Source organism: Panicum virgatum, chromosome 8K (assembly GCF_016808335.1).
Source record: "Panicum virgatum strain AP13 chromosome 8K, P.virgatum_v5, whole genome shotgun sequence".
Lineage (NCBI taxonomy): Eukaryota > Viridiplantae > Streptophyta > Magnoliopsida > Poales > Poaceae > Panicum > Panicum virgatum.
In genome coordinates this window covers 52264739-52284285 of record NC_053143.1, presented here as the reverse complement: position 1 = coordinate 52284285, position 19547 = coordinate 52264739, and the positions used below count along the sequence as shown (strand labels likewise).

At 44.0% G+C, this 19547-nt stretch overlaps 1 protein-coding gene and 1 pseudogene across 5 annotated transcripts; both read left to right on the top strand.

Annotated features, from left to right (window-relative positions):
* The first annotated feature begins 3147 nt into the window (after positions 1 to 3147).
* LOC120645167 lies at positions 3148 to 9071 on the top strand (annotated as a pseudogene).
* Positions 9072 to 18108: 9037 nt separating this feature from the next.
* Positions 18109 to 19547, top strand: LOC120646400 (noroxomaritidine/norcraugsodine reductase-like). 5 transcript variants are annotated; one of them, XM_039922982.1, is made up of 4 exons: positions 18109 to 18405; positions 18492 to 18717; positions 19187 to 19296; positions 19380 to 19547. In XM_039922982.1, exons 1-4 carry the CDS (start codon positions 18109 to 18111, stop codon positions 19545 to 19547), a joined length of 801 nt encoding a protein of 266 aa, XP_039778916.1. The 5 variants fall into 5 exon arrangements, with proteins under 5 accessions (XP_039778916.1, XP_039778915.1, XP_039778913.1 ...); XM_039922981.1 differs by having other exon boundaries at positions 19187 to 19300; positions 19384 to 19547; XM_039922979.1 differs by having other exon boundaries at positions 19187 to 19300; positions 19360 to 19547.

Genomic DNA, 19547 nt, shown 5'->3' with positions numbered 1-19547 from the left:
GAGGTGAAAAATTCTGGATGCTAGATGGACCGGCCGTCCAAAAACCCAAACGTACGGCCGGCTGGTTTCTAGTCTTTACCATTTCCTTTTTTATTTTCTTGTAAACGTCTCCAGGAGTGAAAATGAAAACCAAAAAGATATAGTTTATATGTCTAATTTTTTTTATACTGCAGACTGCATTGTTTTTAATTGGATGCTTTCGTTTCCAATTTCCCTATGATCTATGCCATATTCTTTTCCGGCACACCATATTTATTCATGATTTTACTAAATAAAATAAAATGTGAACCTAGAAACGGTTTCACCCTTTCTCGTTATTATTAGGTGTCGCAACTGAGCTCGTTACTCTTACTAATTAGAAAGAGAATATTCAGGACTTTGACTAGAATGGCAAATCACGCAGAGTCGCAGAGTAAGAGTCAAGCTGCGCGATGCTGATTTTCAGGTTGACCTAACTTTCCCTTCTCCCGGTCAATTTTTTTCCACCCAAACACATGGTGGGCCCCACTGTGCTCACATATCTCCTCTCCCCACCGCACACACCCACTCCCGTGATTCCTCCTCCTCCTCACCCACTCCCTTCCTTCTCTATCTCCTTTTTTTCTCTCTCCTTCTGGATCCAGGCGAGGCGAGCGCTGGGGCCGGGGCCGGTGGCGGCGGGGAGGCGTGGCGCGGCGCGGCGGCTTCGGCGGCAGGGAGGTGGCGGGGCGGGCCGGCGGCGGTGGGGAGGCGCGGCGCGGCGTCGGGGAGGCGGCGGGGAGGCGCAGCGCGGCGGATCCGGCGGCGGCGGCGGGGAGGCGCCCAGATCCGCCGCCGCCTCGCGCCTCCATTTTTGTTTTGCAAAAAATTTTCAACAATTTTTTTTTGAATTCCTTTTGTTTTTTTCGGATGAATTTTTTTTTAATGACGCAAAAAAAATTTCTTGAAAATTTTTGTGCTCTCCAGTTTTTTTTCTCTTGAAATTTTTTTTCTGGTCTCCAATTTTTTTACTTGAAATTTTTTTCTGCTCTAATATTTTTCTTGAAATGTTTTTTTTGGTCTCCAATTTTTTTCTTGTATTTTTTTAAAATTTTTTAATCAGAAAACGACAAAAAAATTTCTATAAATGGAAAAAAAATAACAGTTGGAAAATCGACCGTACGGGAGCCTCCTGTATGGTTGACCGTAAACTATCAATACCCAGTCAGCTGGAAGGCACACGCTGACACGTACGCGCTTTCGACATTATTGGACTCAGATTTTCTGCTTAATCTCGGTTGCATCTCCATGCATGTGATCACCACTACCACATGAAAAGGACTGCGTATCTACACCCATTTGCACCGTATCTCCAAAACTATTTTATTAACAAACGCCAGTACGTATACATAGTAGTATCCCAGCCTCTACGCCATCAGTCTACCAGATTGGTATCAAGTTGCGTTCTTGCAAAAGATGAATGCACCTAAAGATAGTGACGGCCAATGATCAATCCTGCCATGTTCATCTTATATATAGAATTGTAGCTAGTTTATATAGAGTCTTCCTCTTGCCGACATACCATTTAACATCTGATGTGCATGAACTCATTGCCCGGGTGCCAACAAAGAGTATACATGAGATTCATTATTTATTGTCAAATATTTTTTAGATCATTATTTGTGATACCTTGACATCGGCAGATCAACGATTTGCTTAAGTCAATGGTGCATTAGGGTTTTCTTAATTTCTGTCATCTAGCTAGACCCGTGGTGAGAGGCACCTTATGTTTTTGTCTGCAATGTAATTGCTGGCCATGTAGATAGAGTGTAGAGCTAACATGTTTTTGTTGAGTTTAGCTCAAATGTTGCCTCTCTCGCGGACGGTAATCTAGAACAGAGAACTATTAGAAATTGTCATGTAAATTTTGACATCTGAAGCACATATATATTTCTTGTTTAGCTATAATACACACACACACACACACACACACACACACACACACACACACACACACACACACACACTTAACTTCAATTATAGCATTTATCATATTCTTTATTTCGTTTATGAAAAGAATGTGGAAGTAAAAATGAATTGGCCTTTCCCTGATCGATCAATGGTTTTCTGATTTTTTTTCTCCTGTGTGCGGAGGCTGGTCCATGACGTACTGTTTGGTTCTGTTTCAATAGGCCAACCAACGATTATCTTGCCATGCATGTTGACTAGCTACTTTTACTAATGGAAAAAGTCTATATCACCCCCTCAACTATGGGGTTGGACTACATAACCCCCCAAACTATGAAATCGTCTATATCACCCCCTGAACTTTCCAAAACCGGTCAAATTACCCCCTAAATCAGTTTTGAAAAATCATAGTAAATCTCAGAAAAATCATAAAATAGAAAATTGAATTGTGTTAGACTCCAAATAAGTAGATCTACACAATGAACATATAATATGGTATGCTTTAGTATATTTTTTTTGCTGTAGCTTTAGATCTATGTTTTTCTTCATAGCTGTAAAAAATTGTACTAAAGCATACCATATTATATGTTCATTGTGTAGATCTACTCATTTGGAGTCTAACACAATTCGATTTTCTATTTTATGATTTTTCTGTGATTTACTATGATTTTTCAAAACTGATTTAGGGGGTAATTTGACCGGTTTTGGAAAGTTCAGGGGGTGATATAGACGATTTCATAGTTTGGGGGGTTATGTAGTCCAACCCTATAGTTGAGGGGGTGATATAGACTTTTTCCTTTTACTAATTAAGATAGAGGGATTTTCAGGACTTTGACTCAAACTGCATCAAGTCAGCAGGGAAGCCACTTTGCTGACATGTACACACTCCTCCGACATCATCATTTGACTTCCATTTGCTGCTTTTAAAATATATATATATATTGCTTCTCCGTATGGGCCTGTTTGGCAGGGCTCCGGCTCATCCGAAAACAGCTCCAGCTCTGGCTCCTCCAGTGGAGCGGCTTCTCTGATGGAGTTGGAGCCGTTTTGAAAAACGTTTGGCAAAACGGCTTCACCTGATTGTTTAATATACACAGAAAAGGTTAAATGACCATACTACCCTTATCTTTTTTCTCCCTTCTTTTTTTAATTTTCTTCTCTCTTCCTTATCTTCACCCATTCCTTATCCGATCAAGCCTCTTGTTCCACACTGCTGTTGCGTTGCTGCACTGCGATGTGCTGCTTCGCTGCCCTCCACCACTGGCCTAGGTGTGCTGTTGCTACTGGCGGCTCCCACGCTTCCGCCGCTGGGCAAATGCTGCTGTTGTTGTCTGTGAGGCTGCCGACGCCGCCCCCAGCTGCGAGATGGATCGCTACAGCCTGTTGAAGCCGCCTGCTCGCACCGTTGGCTGCCTACGCCCCCTCCCGCTGTCAGCTGCCTCCACCTCACGGTCCTCGTCTCCAGTGGCCTTTGTCTCCACCTCGCGCTCTCTCCGCCGGTGGCCTCCTCCTCCCCCTCGCGAGGAGGTGCAGCCCGGACTCTCGCCCCACCCTGGCGCGCCACAGGCTCCTGCCCTGCCCTGTTTCGCCCCGGCCGCCGCGAGGAGGCGCAGCGCGCACGGGGGAAGGGGTGGGAGAGGGGGGCAAAAGTGGCAGGCGCGACGGAAGAGATGATGGAGCCGCGCGGAGCTACAAATTTGTGGCTCCTCATCCTCCCTCCCGCTCCAGTCACCGGATTTCCCGGAGCTTCTGCGCCGGAGCCGGAGCCAAAACAGGTTTGCAGCACCGTTTGGCAGGGCTCCGCATGGAGCCGGAGCCGGAGCTCCTTTTGGAGCCCTGCCAAACAGGGCCTATGCATGTGACCACCACTACTCCGAGCTCATTTGCTAATTAAAAAGATTCCATATCTACACCCAATCACCCATCTGTGCCGTATCTCCTAAAATAATATTCGCCAGTATAGCATCCCGGTCTTAAAGCCATCAGTCTATCAGGCTGGTATCAAAGGGGTGTTGTGACTTGTGAGCTCTAATCATGTTTAAGGGAGTTAATAACTATTACTATTACTAGCAGCGCACCGTATCACAACAGCAATGACACTTATTAGATATAACTGTATATACATATAAGTCAATTACCAATTTCTTGCAAAGAAAAATGCACCCAAAGATCGCGACGGCTGAGCCGAGAATCCTCCTGACATACATGTTCCTGTTATAGAGTTCCTTGTTTATATAGATTATTCTTCTTGACGGCATACTAACATCTGAATGCATGAATCTTTTGCTCACATAGCCAATAGGCAGATCAACTGCCAGCTGGTGTCAAAAAAAAAACTGCCAGCTTAAGTCAATGAAGCATTATTAGGGGGTTTTCTTAATTTCTGTCATCATCTGGCTTGATTGTGGTCAGATGCAACTTATGTGTTATGAATATCTCGATCAGAAAGCCAAGGAAGATATGGACGGCACTCAGATTGTTTCTGTTATATATATTAGTCGCTGACCGTGTAGTTGAGAGTAGATGCAACATGTTCATTGAAATTCAGCACAATAATTGGTGAAAATCAAGAACATAAATATGATTTGAAATAATCTCCAAAATTGAACATATGCATGCATCTCCTGCTTAATGAGATAGACTATGTATGCGAACAGAGACTATATGTTCATTATTTGCATTGCACAGCCCTTGACACGGGCAGATCAACGACCGGCTTACTAGTAAAATGGTACATTAATGAGTATTTATTCCTTGTCAGATTCAAATTATCAGTACCACCTCCAAAATTGCTACATCTTTGTATGCAAGGCAAGTAATTAACAATATCCAACTCCAAAATATTTGATCTTTGTCTCAATTATTTAGATCAATAAACGTATAGAATAATGAATAGTAAATATTGGTGAGATTAATATCCTTTAACTGCAAGAAATTTGCATGCTAAAAGGACAACTAACATACTCCCTCCGTGTTGGTTAAGGAATCAAGGAAGTTGTTTTAGATTTGTCTTAAGTCAAATATTTTAAACTTTGACCATAAACAAATTTTTTTGGGTTGAGTTTGAAAATATGAAAGCGATATAAGTAGATTCATCTTGAAATGTAGTTTTGTGAGAGTATATATTGACCATTATTTATAAAAAATTTTATACCAAAAAGATAGTACTGGTCAAAGTTGTTTTTTGAGACCGTGTTGATGTCCGAAATGACTCCTTTTACCAATGTGGAGGGAGTATGCATTAACTAATTCATTTATTAATTAACTCAGAGAAACCAATATGGATTTTCACAATTACTATGTTAGAGGCACGACCCATGCAGACTGAATAAAGATTATGGTCATCTTCAGAAAGAAAAAGATCGATTGATGACCTGTATCCAGTTACCTTTATTTTGATGTCCAAATGTTATTTCGAAGGTGATAACAATGTCACAATAAAGATGATAATGTCAAATATGTTGTTTTACCTTAGTATATTATGCATTCTATATATGCAGATATTGGACATTATCAAATCAACGCTTGCCGAAGTTACGGCCTGGTTTAGATGCAAAATTCAAAATTCCAAAACTATCCCATCCAATATGTGCGGTACATGCATAGAGCATTAAATCTAGACAAAATAAAAAACTAATTGCATAGTTTACTTCTAAATTACAACACGAATCTAATAAGTCCAATTATGCCATGATTAGACAATAATTTGCTACAGTAAATATGTGCTAATGATGCGTTAATTAGTCTTACTAAATTCATCTCGTAGTTTAGAATTAGTCTATATTAATACTTCAAATATGAAAAGATTCCATTTCAGAAACTTGACGGGAGCAACTAAACAAGGCCTAAGTCAACTATCGTGTGCGCTTCTCTTCATGAAATTGTGCTAGTTTTCTTCGGTATGGTCAGAGGTGATGTACTTTCTTAATTTGTGTGCACATTCTCTTTCAGGCAACGCATAATGCCGATAGAGAAAAACCAAACAATTTATTATGTCTAGATCATTGTACAAAATGTTGTCTATAAGCAGCTATCAGGATGGATACTTACATGACCTAACTAGTAGAAAAAACAGGAGTGAATTTTACTTATTGGACCAACCTCCAAAAACTACAAATTGTCCTAGTTTTTTTTGTAGTTGTTGTTAGGTGCAAATAGTTGCAGTTTGTGAACTTTTTTAAAATAATGCAAATATAGCCAAAGTCTGGATAAATCCCTAAAGTATAACTTGGTTCTACCCCTTAACCTAAATGGTTTAGTTCATTTTACCCTATAGTACAATTTTTCTTTTTTATGTCTCCATACACAAGTTGAATTTTAACTTTTTCCTCACTAGTTTTTATATAATTTTGAACTCCATTGATTAATTTATTATTAAATATCCTAATCTATCAAATAATGGTAAAAAATTATGATATATTTTTCTAACATGTGTTATGATGTGCGCTATTATCTTGTAAAATGTCAGCTTAAAACTCCACTTATGCATGGAGAAATGAAAAAAATACAAATTGTATTAGGGGTAAAATGAACCAAATGATAGTGCAGGGAGTTACCTAAACTTTGCCTATAGTTAACGGGAGTAATTTAGAATTTTTCCTAAAATAATAGATGGGTCATAGGGGAAGAAAATTAGCAGGATGTTAAGAATTAAGTATACCATCGTGTGTATATCCGCATACTTATTTATCACTTTGAGTATGTTTATATACTTATTCTAAGATACTTCAAAGGTATATACATGAAAAATTTCAAAAGCAGCCCTATTTTTAAATATACTATGATTATACCTTAGTATTAGTATATAAAATAAGTATGTCCATATACTCTATGTATGGTCACATACCCAACACATATATCATCATAGATATTCTAGTATGAACCCATACTCCACATACATACTCTTCGTTCGATCAGATACGTCATGTATCATGAGATACACATATGGAAGTAGCTACAAGCAAGTGTAGAAAAAAAATTTTCTATACGTATTATGAAAAAAATATAATTTGAAAATTCAATCGGTATATGCATCATTTTACGGCTCAGGTCAGCAAACTAAGACGTCTGAAAATTCAGCCGGTAGTGGTGTTTATAAATGACATTCCCTGCAGGATCATATGTATACTGTTGTGGCCGGTCGCTTCGAATAAAATAAACCAGCAGCAGGGCGGCCGGCCGGTAGCCGTCCTCTTGTGCTGCGCCTGCGCCCCCGTATCTGTCCAGATCCGGCCGTCAGACGGTGATCGAGTATGCAGGTCTCTTATACTGGTTTATTCAAAGTCAGCAACCTAAGAATGTGTGTTACCTACCCATGCATATCCTCTGATCAGCTAGCGATTTCAGACTTTCAGTATGTTCAGGCCCTGTCTTCTGACTAGCTATAAATAGAGGCACAGATGATGTGGATCAGTAGCCGCAGCATCGCCTATACATCTCATTTTTACTGCTCAACATCTCGCTCGACCGGCCGGTCACATTGCAGCTAGCGATCAGTAATATATATACATATATACAAGTAGCAGAGAGAAGGAGAGGGAGATCGAAACGAAGATGGTGGCTGCAGGCAAGAGCAGGGAGGAGCGGTGGAGCCTCGCCGGCGCGACGGCGCTCGTCACCGGCGGTAGCAAGGGCATCGGGTGCGTTACTGCAGGCCCTAATCTTTTTTATCTACTTGACGCGTGTCGTCCCTGATCTATGTTGTGTGTGACATGGGCCGTGTATGTGACGTCTCAGGCATGCGATCGTGGAGGAGCTGGCCGGGTTCGGAGCGCGGGTGCACACCTGCTCCCGCAACGCGGCGGAGCTGGAGGCGTGCCGCCGGCGGTGGGAGGAGAAGGGGCTCGCCGTCACTGTCTCCGTCTGCGACGTCTCTGTGCCCGCCGACCGTGAGAGCCTCGTGGCCACCGTCGACGCCACCTTCGGTGGCAAGCTCGACATCCTCGTAAGCATCATCTATCATCCTCTACCTGTCTGAATCTCAAAATATCATATGAATCAATAAACTAATTAATAAGAGCCGTTTTGGTAGACTTCCTAAATTTATTTTAGAGGAAACTCTGCCAAACAGTTCTTTGTATATATGGAATGACTTTTGGAATGGGAGTGATTACTTGAAATTCAAAAAGATAAACTCTTATAATTCACTTTCTCTGTAAATTTTATCTTAGGGAATCATGTTTATCTATAGAATTGTATATTTATCGGGGAATCATTTTCAAGGAGACTTCAACCAAACACATGTGCTAATTAATTACTAGGCACCCACCCATTCAGGTGAACAATGCGGGGCAGTCACTGTTCAAGACCGCCGTGGAGTGCACCGGCGACGACTACACGCGGATCATGGCGACCAACCTCGAGTCGTGCTTCCCCCTCAGCCAGCTGGCGCACCCGCTCCTCCTCGCCGGTGGCGGTGGTGGCGGCAGCGTGGTCCACATCTCCTCCATCGCCGGCGTCATCGGGCTGCCGGCGCTCGCCGTCTACTCCATGACCAAGGGCGCAATGAACCCGCTCACCAGGAGCCTCGCCGCCGAGTGGGCCCGCGACGGCATCCGCGTCAACTGAGTCGCACCTGGCGGCGTCAGGACTGACATCAGCAGTGATGTAAGCAAGCTTAAACTAAACATTATAATTTATCTTCGTAGATTAATGATTTTCTCGTCAGTTGATCACTGTCTGATAGAAAAATTTTGAAACTAATTATAAGCTCGATGAACTGTTGGACTATTAATTAAGCAGAAGACGATAGACCCAGAGCTGGTGAAGAAGGAGATGGCGCGGCTGCCCATGGGAAGGATCGCCGAGCCGGAGGAGGTGGCGTCCATGGTGGCCTTCCTATGCAAGCCGACGGCGTCCTACATGACCGGACAGGTCATCTACGTCGACGGCGGCCGCACCATAAATTAGCGGCCATCGATGATGTTCATGTGTGCCTAGCAGGCTGCGCAGGCATACATATATAAATGGCATACACTCGCGTGCATTGTTGTGCTTAGGATCTGAATTGCAATTACATCCATCATATCGATCGTGTAATCTTACTATGTAAGTATGTATCCATGTATTCTCCAAAGTTCTCCAAAAGGATTTGGCTCATAATTTTCGGCCTTTCCCAATGCTCATTATTCTCCTCACGTTTCAAACATATTGCACAGACGATTCCAAGACAACCAGTGGAGTGTGGAGGGACGCTCCAAGGTGTACTGCCATTTTTTTTTCAGCTGGCTAGCTATGCTTTCCGTGAGTGTGTCCAAAGCTATTACTTGGTAATTAAGAACCAAAATAAAAGATGGTGTTGACAGCCAATTCTGCCAGTTTAGCGGGCCGACCGGTCAGAGCGGTCTGTCTAGTTGTAATCCGAGTAGGCTTCGTTTTATTTTGGAAATTCTTGTATAAACCGACTTGGAGAGGGGTACGACTTCCCCGGCCTATAAATATAAAGGCTAAGGCCGATTGAGGTATTCCCAATCGAATCAATCAAAATATCGCATTACTTTTTATCTCTCAAACCCTAATATTTTCCAACCCTAGATTGCTTTCTTCTTTCGTCTCGACGACGTTTGAAGACGTTCTGAGTGGCCTGCCGACCTCAGAGCAACCCTAGCCGCGCAAGCTCCGACGGGGTCCCTCCCGAGCTCGCGTTTCTAGGTCTTCGCGGTTCTCTGCTCCACACTGGTCAGACCGGTCTGCGGAACCGGTCAGACCGGTCCGCCAGGGCATCGCTGGTTCAGATCGTTTTGACGATCTCCTGCGCGTTCTAGCGCATTCGAGTGTGTTGGCGTGATTCTGTGTCAACACACTTTTTGGCGACTCCGCTGGGGAAAGATTAATCTGGTTTTAAAACCGATCTAATCTACTCCTTGAAGAAGATGGGCTCTTCAGAGATCGACAAGGAAAACATCATCACGACTACAAGGGAGGAGCTCACCGAAGAGGAGCGCAAGGCCTACCTTCTTGTGGAGGAGCACGTCAAGGCACAATTCTTGAAGGGCTTCAAGAAGGATCGTGGTGGCCTCGTCAAGAGGGTGGAGGAGTTCGTACTGCCATCTCTCAAGCTTAGCAAGGATAAGATTGAAGAGATCCCTAATGTAAGCCTCTCTCCCTCTGATATGTTTGATAGAATGTCATCCATAATGGATCAAAAGATTGTTGCTGCACAAGCTGCTGCGGGTGACATTTTGATTAAATTGAGTAGTGATGTTGATGTGCTTAAAGGTAAACAACCCATGTCAGATCCTAACTCATTAGATCCGAGTTCGGCTACCACTGAGTTCACATCTGAACCACTCAATGGTATGCCGCCGAACTCGTTCTCAGGGCAAATCCTGCCACCGTCGACCGTGCACACAGCACCAGCCGGACCGGTCCCACAGACCAGTCAGACCGGTTACTCAGTACCGTCGCCGACGCATCTCGAGACAATTCCAGGTTCGGCTGCCCCTAGCCGAACTAATGAATTGTCACTGTATACACCACGTCGCACTACTACTGTTGCGGGAGGGCCACGAGGATCTGGACCTAACCAAGGACCGATCCCGACTTCTTCACAGACGATGGCGCATGGTAATTCTAATGCACATCATTTTTCTGAGTTTTATACCAGCCAGCACTATCAGGCCGATCTCCTTAAGTTCAAAGAGGATCTGGCAAATGCGATTAAAAGTAAGCTTCGGGTGGATATGGGTACTACACGTTTATATCAAAAATCTTATCCCGCTGAGTTTGATTTTACTCTTTTTCCTGCTAGTTGGCGTATTCCTGAGTTTACTAAATTTAATGGTGATGATTCTCGTACAACTTAGGAACACGTTAGTCAATATGTCTTGCAATTAGGAGAAGCCGGTTTCAATAATGCTTTGTGTGTGCGTTTATTTTCTTTATCTTTGACTGGAACGGCTTTCTCTTGGTTTTCCTCGCTTGCTCCTAATTCTATTCGCAATTGGGCTCCGTTGGAGCATAAGTTTCATGATCACTTCTTTAGTGGGGAAACCGAAGCAAAATTGTTGGACTTAACATCGATTAAGCAAGGGCGTGATGAATCTTCTTCGGATTATTTCAAAAGATTTAAAGAAATTAAAAATTAGTGTTTTAGTTTGACAATTTCCGAAAAGGATTTGGCGTTTAATGGTTTACGTTTTTATTTAAAAGAGAAACTCGAGGGCTTTGAATATCATACTGTGAATTTCTTGCAAGTCAAAGTCATGGGTTTAGAGTTTAAACTTAAAAATGCCAAAGATACTTTCAAGCCTCATCGGTCCGACACACATATTCTTGATCATGATTTGGATAGTTCGGATGATGATAGCAAGGAAGTATATGCTGCTGAGTTTGTTAGGCCATCAAAGGCCAAACCCGGTTCAGTTCCGTCTCTCAAGCCGATTCAAAAGAACCGATTCAAAAGAATCGGCAAGAGGAGCTGAAATTTACTTTTGATGTTTCTAAGTGTGATCGGATTTTTGATGAATTGCTTAAGAATGGTAACATCCGATTTTCACATGTTATTCCATCTCCCGACGAACTTAAACGACATGCATATTATAAGTGGCATAACTCTACATCTTATGCTACTAATGATTGTAATATTTTTCGTCGATAGGTACAATCAGCCATTAATGAAGGACGATTGGTACTTTTTGAGATGCAAATTGACAAGGCTCCTTTCCCTGTTCATACACTGGAATTAAACAATCCAAAGGTGCTCATTCGGCCGGAACAAGCCGAAAGAGCTAAGGGGAAGAATGTTGTCATCGGTGATCCAAGACCGATGGATACAAGTGACAAAATCCTTGCCCGGGAAGTCATCAAGGAGAAGACTGATGATGACAAGGATACTCTGAAGATCATAGTCAGAAATCTCAGACTCGGGGGGCAAGGAAGCTCTCCACCAGAAAATCGGTTTGCTGATCAAGCATGACCGGTCAGACCGGTGTCTCCGATCGGTCAGACCGGTTCCTCCAGCCGGTCAGACCGCTCTGGTGACCATCCCCGGACTTTCAAGCCAAAGCGTCCGGAAGTGGGTACTTAGAAGACCAACGAGGTGAAGGTGCAGGGAAGAACTGCTAATCAGAAGCCCACCTTCAACCAGTTGTTGAACAAGTACACAAAGGCCGTTCAAAACGATCGGCCGCTAAAAAAGAGACCGCGATCACCACCGCGCCAAGACCGTCCAGTGTCCCCAAGGAAGAAATCCAGCAGGCGCAGGGGTGATGTTGTCACATTGTATCCTCCCCAGATGTGTGCTACCATGCCATGGGTGCCTCCGGCTTCAAATGCGACAAATCCGGCATGGGAGCATGGGGGGATATGCATGCAGTGCTTTCCGATGCCTTATCCTCCACATTATCAAAGGGAAAGCTCCAGAGTACCCGTGCATTACCGATTGGGACCACGCCAATCTAGTCCAGTGCTGCAGGATACACAGGTCAGACCGGTCGCCATGGACCGATCAAACCGGTCTCACCAGAGGCCAAGCCAGGCTCCTGTTCCAAGGTTTGAGTATTGCATCAAAGGGCAGAAGCCTGTTGCTGATCCAGAGAAGTCTAAAGCCGATGTTATTCAAATCGGTGAAATCAAAGTGCCCATAAAAGACACAGGCAAAAAGCTGATGGATATTGAAGAATCGGCTGATGTTCCTTCACAAAAGCTGCTCATAGCTAATGATCATGAGGCCGGTAGCAGCAAGAGCGCAGCGGACAAGTACCATCAGCCTAGGTGGTGCCCTTCAGGTTTAACTCATACACAGAAGAGGAAATTGCAGCGCCTTCGCAACAAAGAAAAGAAGGAGCAGGAGAAAGAGAAGATGAGGGATGAGGACTTCAACAGATACAGGCCCATGTTCCCTCAGAGCAAGGTTTGGAAGGTCAAGATAGCTGATCAGCCAGCCAGACCGGTCGGACCGCCGCAGATAGACCGATCTGACCGCTCTGACCAACCGGTCAGACCGGTAGAGCCTACTGCAGAGCCAGCAGCTGAATCGGCACCGTCCGTTTCGGTTACTTCTGTAGACGAAGCCCTAGCAGTTCCTCTGACAGCAGAAGACGAGGAATTGGTGGATTATGAAGCATCTCCGGAGTGCGCCAACTTGGAGATTAACGTGGTGCACTTGCCTTCGGATTACTTCGTGGTTCTGGAAGAGGATTTGGCTCATCTTCTGTTTGGGCCCCGTGAAGCTGTGTTCCAGAAGCCAAGCGAGAAGGACAACCATCTGAAGACTCTTTACCTGAGGGGACACATCAACGGGAAGCCGGTGACTCGCATGCTAGTGGATGGTGGGGCCATTGTAAATCTTATGCCATACTCACTGTACAAGAAGCTCGGTGGCCAAGACGAGGACTTGATCAAGACAAACATGACGGTCAGTGGTGTTGGAGGGAGTGAGCCCCTTAGCGCCAAGGGAGTTGCTTTCATGGAGCTCACCATTGGGAGCAAGACGCTTGCTACGGCTTTCATCGTCTCGGAGGTGCAAGGTAACTACAATTTGATTCTTGGGAGGGATTGGATTCATGCAAATCAGTGTGTTCCTTCTACCTTGCATCAGTTTCTTGTTTAGTGGATCGGCGATGAGATTGAGATTGTCTATGGGGACACTTCATCCTTTGTTGCTTTAGCCGATTCGGATTCTATTAGTGCACACGACAACGTCAAGTGTTTATCGGGCGTGGATCTGTCCGATTATGATTTGATTAGTTGCACTAAGGGTGGTTTTATTTCTGCTGTACTAAAGCTAATGGATAATTGGCTAAATCATTTAATGTAAATCAGATGAGTACAACAGAAGCTCCAGAAGCGACCGGTCAGACTGCTTGTGCCGACCGGTCAGACCGGTCCAGTCCCGTTCGGTGCACAGAACCGACCAGTCAGACCAGACACCCCGACCGGTCAGACCGGTCCAACACAAAGTGGTTACAGCAGAGGCTAGATCAGTATCAGGTGCGTACGAACGATATGTGTGAAGCCATTGAAGATTCTGATGATCTAGACAAGCTGGGCCAAGGGTTTGTATCGGCCGATCATTTAGAAAAGGTAGACATTGGTGATGGAACTATCCCTAGGCCGACCTTTGTAAACAAAAATTTATCGGCTGAATATAAAGCTGATTTGGTTAATTTATTGAAGGAATATGTTGATTGCTTTGCTTGAGAGTATCATGAAATGCCCGGTTTAAGTCTTGATCTTGTTGAGCATCGTTTACCGATTAAAGCCGGTTTTAGACCTTATAAACAACCGGTTAGACATTTCAATCCCATTATTTATGACCGAATTAAAACTGAAATTAATTGTTTACTTGATGCTGGATTTATTCGGTCTTGTCGTTATGCTGATTGGATCTCTAATATTGTGCCCGTTGAGAAAAAGGATTCGGAGAAAATTAGAGTGTGCATTGATTTTAGAGATCTTAATAAAGCTACTCCCAAGAATGAATATCCTATGCCTATAGCCGATATGTTGATCAATGAGGCTTCCGGACATCGTGTTATTAGTTTTCTTGATGGTAACGCCGGTTACAATCAAATATTCATGGCCGAAGAAGATATATCTAAAACGGCCTTTAGATGTCCAGGATTTGTCGGCTTGTTTGAGTGGGTTGTTATGACTTTTGGTTTGAAAAATGCGGGTGCTACTTATCAAAGAGCTATGAATTAAATCTTCCATGATTTGCTTGGTGTCATCTTGGAGGTGTGCATTGATGATATTGTCATTAAATCGGCCGGTTTGGATCATCATTTAGCCGATTTGAGACTTGCTCTTGAGAGGATGTGCCGGTATGGTTTGAAAATGAATCCACTCAAATATATTTTTGGTGTATCGGCTGGAAAGTTTCTTGGCTTCATTGTTCATGAGAAGGGAATAGAGGTTGATCCTAAAAGAATTGAAGCCATGAGGAAGGTTGAAGCCCCTACATGCAAGAAGGATTTACAGAAGTTCTTGGGCAAGGTAAATTTCATGAGAAGGTTTATATCTAACTTGTCCGGGAAGATCGATGCTTTTACTCCTATTCTTCGGTTAAAAGATGAAACCGAATTTACTTGGGGGGCAAAACAGCAAGAAGCGTTTGAGAAGATCAAGATTTATTTGTCTTCGCCACCCGTACTCAAAGCACCTAGAAGAGGAGTACCTTTCAGACTTTATGTGGCTGCTGAAGATAAGGTTATTGGGGCTGTTTTGACTCAAGAAATCGAAGGGAATGAGTATATCATTACATATTTAAGCCGACGATTTATTGATGCGGAGATGAGGTATACATTTATTGAGAAGTTGTGTTTGTCTCTTTATTATGCTTGTACCAAATTAAGACATTATCTACTATCTAATACTTGCATAGTAGTATGTCAAACCGATGTGATCAAACATATGTTACAAAAACCGATTTTGAGTGGTAGAATCAGCAAGTGGGCTTATGCTTTGGTTGAATATGATTTGGCTTGTGAACCTTAAAAATCTATGAGAGGCCAAATTGTAGCAGATTTTATTGTTGAGCATCGGATTAATGACAAGCATGATCTAGAAGTCGGCTATATTACTTGCACACCATGGAAGTTGTACATTGATGGATCGGTTTGTGATGATGGTCAATGGATTGGTGCTGTTCTTATTTCTCCGAATGGTGCTGTTTTTGAAAAGAGTGCACAAATAATCAAGTTAAATATGAGGCTCTTCTATTTGGCTTGGAATTCTTGTAATCCATGGGCGTGAAGCATGTTGAAGCCTTTGGAGATTCTCTTTTGGTGGTGCAGCAAGTATCTAAGGTATGACAGTGCTATAATGGTTCTTTAAATACATATTTTGATAAATGCCTTGATATTATTTCTTCTTTCGATGAATTTATTATCAAACATATTCCGAGGGAAGAGAATGGAAAGGCAAATACTCTGGCTCAGCAAGCATCTGGCTATAATGTTACGAAAAAATATTTCAACATTCGCAAGCCGATGCAAACGAAAGCCGAGTGTCTAGTTCTGGATGCTGGTGATGCAGCTGCTGGTTCTGATTCGGTCAAAAAAGATGATTCAATTGTCTCGGCCGAAGCCCAGGATTGAAGGATTCCTCTTATATCGTATTTGAGAGATCTTAGTCATGGTGCAGAGAGAAATATTTGGTGTTTGGCTTTCAAGTATGTTTTAATTGACGATGAACTTTATCGTCGAACTGCCGAAGATTTGCTTCTCAAGTGTTTAGACTTGGATCAGGCCTGGGTTGCTATGGGTGAGGTTCATGAAAGTATTTGTGGTGCTCATCAATCGGCTCCAAAGATGAAGTGGTTACTTAGAAGAGCCGGTTTCTATTGGACCACCATGCTATCCGATTGTTTCAAGTACTATAAAGGATGTGAAGAATGTCAGCGGTTTGGTGATTTGCAATTGGTGCCTGCTGCGTTGATGCATCCTATTATTAAAACATGGCCGTTCCGAGGTTGGGGGTTGGATTTCATTGGACAAATTAATCCTCCATCTTCAAAGGGGCATCGCTTCGTGTTGGTTGCTACGGATTATTTCACTAAATGGACCGAAGCGGTTCCTTTGAAGAATATGACACATAAGGAGGTAATTGAGTTTATTACTGAGCATATTATTCATAGATTCGGCATTCCACAAATTTTGACAATGGATCAAGGTTCTTCATTTATATCAAAAGAGGTGCGTGCCTTTGCCGAATCTTACAAGATTAAGTTGCTTAATTCATCTCCATACTATGCTCAGGCCAATGGGCAGGCCGAGTCTAGTAATAAGATTTTGATCAAACTTGTCAAAAAGAAGATAGAAGAAAATTCTAAGAGGTGGCATGAAGTGTTATCCGAAGGATTGTAGGCTCATCGTATATCTAGACATGGTGCTACTAAGGTTACTCTTTTTGAGCTTGTGTATGGTCAAGAGGTCGTTTTACCCGTTGAGGTAAATCTGGATACATATAGATTGGCAATGCAAAATGACCTCTCCTCTATTGATTACCATGATTTGATGATGGATAATATTGATGAGGTGACCGACAAGCGTTTAAAGGCTTTGAAGGAGATTGAGAAAGAAAAGCTTCGGGTGGCCAGAGCTTACAACAAAAAGGTAAAACTTAAATTTTTTCAGATTGGGGATCTGGTTTGGAAGACAATTTTGCCTCTTGGGATGAAAAGCAACAAGTTTGGCAAATGGTCGCCAAGTTGGGAGGGTCCATACAAGATTATTAAAGTTATCTCCGGTAATTCGTATATGGTGGAGACGGTGCGAGGTGAGCGTCTACCAAGGGCTATCAATGGGAGGTACTTGAAGAAGTTCTATCCTAGCGTATGGCAAAGTGCATGAGGACGAAGATGGCCGGTATTGGATATCGCCCTTAGTTTTATTTTTAGACTTGTATGCTCTGTGTAAAACATGTACATCAGGATAGTTTATGCTTTTTGGCTTGTGAAACTCACCAAAAAGCAGAGGGGCAAATGTTGACAGCCAATTCTGACAGTTTAGAGGCCGACCGGTCTAATCGGTCGGGCCGACCGGTCAGACCGGTCAGTCCAGTTGTAATCCAAGTAGTCTTCATTTTATTTTGGAAATTCTTGTATAAACCGACTTGGAGAGGGATACGACTTCCCCGGCCTATAAATATAAAGGCTAAGGCCGATTGAGGTATTCCCAATCGAATCAATCAAAATATCGCATTACTTTTTATCTCTCAAATCCTAGTCTTTTCCAACCCTAGATTGCTTTCTTCTTTCGTCTCGACGACGTTTGAAGACGTTCTGAGTGACCTGCCGACCTCAGAGCAACCCTAGCCGCGCAAGCTCCGACGGGGTCCCTCCCGAGATCGCGTTTCTAGGTCTTCGCGGTTCTCTGCTCCACACCGGTCAGATCGGTCTGCGGAACCGGTCAGACCGGTCCGCCAGGGCATCGTTGGTTCAGATCGTTTTGACGATCTCCTGCGCGTTATAGCGCATTCGAGTGTGTTAGCGCGATTCTGTGTCAACAGATGGCATCTGATTGATCAAGTACATGTTAATCCTTCTTCTATATGTGTGCTCCCAAATGTGTTTTTACACATAATGTCGCTAGTTGTTGGCGTTCAGCCTGCTGCCCCTAACGCTACTGCCATCACTGTGCATCTGAGCATCCGTCTACTCAAAGCAGAAGAATCAGTCACTGATATATGTTGTAAACATACCTGACAGTACTCAAAAGAACAGTAGGTTGCACGCGGCAAATGATGGCGACCGTCGGCGGGAGTCGAGAGAAGAGGTGGAGCCTCGCCGGCGTGACGGCGCTGGTCACCGGCGGCTGCAAGGGGATGGGGCACGCCATCGTGGAGGAACTAGCAGGGTTCGGCGCGCGCGTGCACACGTGCGCCCGGAACGCGGCGGAGCTGGAGGACTGCCGCCGGCGGTGGGCCGAGAAGGGCCTGCCGGTCACCGTCTCCGTCTGCGACGTCGCCGTGCGCGCCGACCGGGAGAAGCTCATGGACACGCTCAGGAGCACCTTCGCCGGCAAGCTCGATATCCTTGTGAGTTGCCTACAAATCAGTCATCCTCGACTTCGCATTGATCGCGAATGATGACAGGCGTGCATGGATGATGATGATGATGATAGGTGAACAACGCGGCGCTGGCGATGGGCAAGCCGGCGGTGGAGTGCACGGCGGAGGACTACTCGGGCGTCATGGCGACCAACCTGGAGTCGTGCTTCCACCTCAGCCAGCTCGCGCACCCTCTCCTCCGGAACTCCGCCATCGCCGGCGGGGGAAGCATCGTGCACATCTCCTCCATCGCCAGCTACCTGGGCTTTCCAGGGGTCGTGCTCTACAGCATGGCCAAAGGTACGAATATGTGCAAATATTTGCATCTGTAATCAAAACGATATCTTTCAAACACACCTTTGTCATCTACTGATTATTATTCTTTCATGTGAACTTGCACGAGCGCGCTTTACCATATATATAAATGCGTACTGAGTTTTTTTTCCTAATTTTATCATTTTCTGGAAATCGCTCCTACAAATACATCTTTAGTTGCAAATAGCATACACTTGCCTGTCCCTATCTACAAATCGATTTTTAACTGCGAGGAGTAGAAGCGGGTATCACATCCGTTCCTGAAAATACATTTTTGCCCACCACTAAAAATCTTTTTCGTAGTAGTGAGAGTTTTTTTTCGTCATCTAGACTGAGAAACATTATTCAAATTTCCTAGGTGACAAAGATCTCACAGTATAGTCTGGATATACTTCTTCCAGTAATGCAACTTAGACCACTTTTTTTTTTGTCCCATCGTTTGTTCTTGCATGAGCCGGAGGAATGAACCAGCTAACAAGAAGCCTGGCTGCAGAGTGGGCCCGCGACAGGATTCGTGTGAACTGCGTCGCACCAGGCCTGGTCATGACTAACATGACGAAAGAGGTTGGTATAGTGTGTAATTTATATATATGAATATATAAAGATGGCCCATTCTCTGTTAGCGAGCGAGTTCATCGATTACACAGGCAGACCCGAAGTTCGTGGAGGAAGATTTCTTGCCGAAAACCCCATTGCGCCAGACTGGGGAGCCGGCGGAGATAGCATCCGTGGTGGCGTTCTTGTGTATGCCGGTGGCCTCCTACGTCACCGGCCAGGTCATCTGCGTGGACGGCGGCAGAACCATAGGCGCTTGA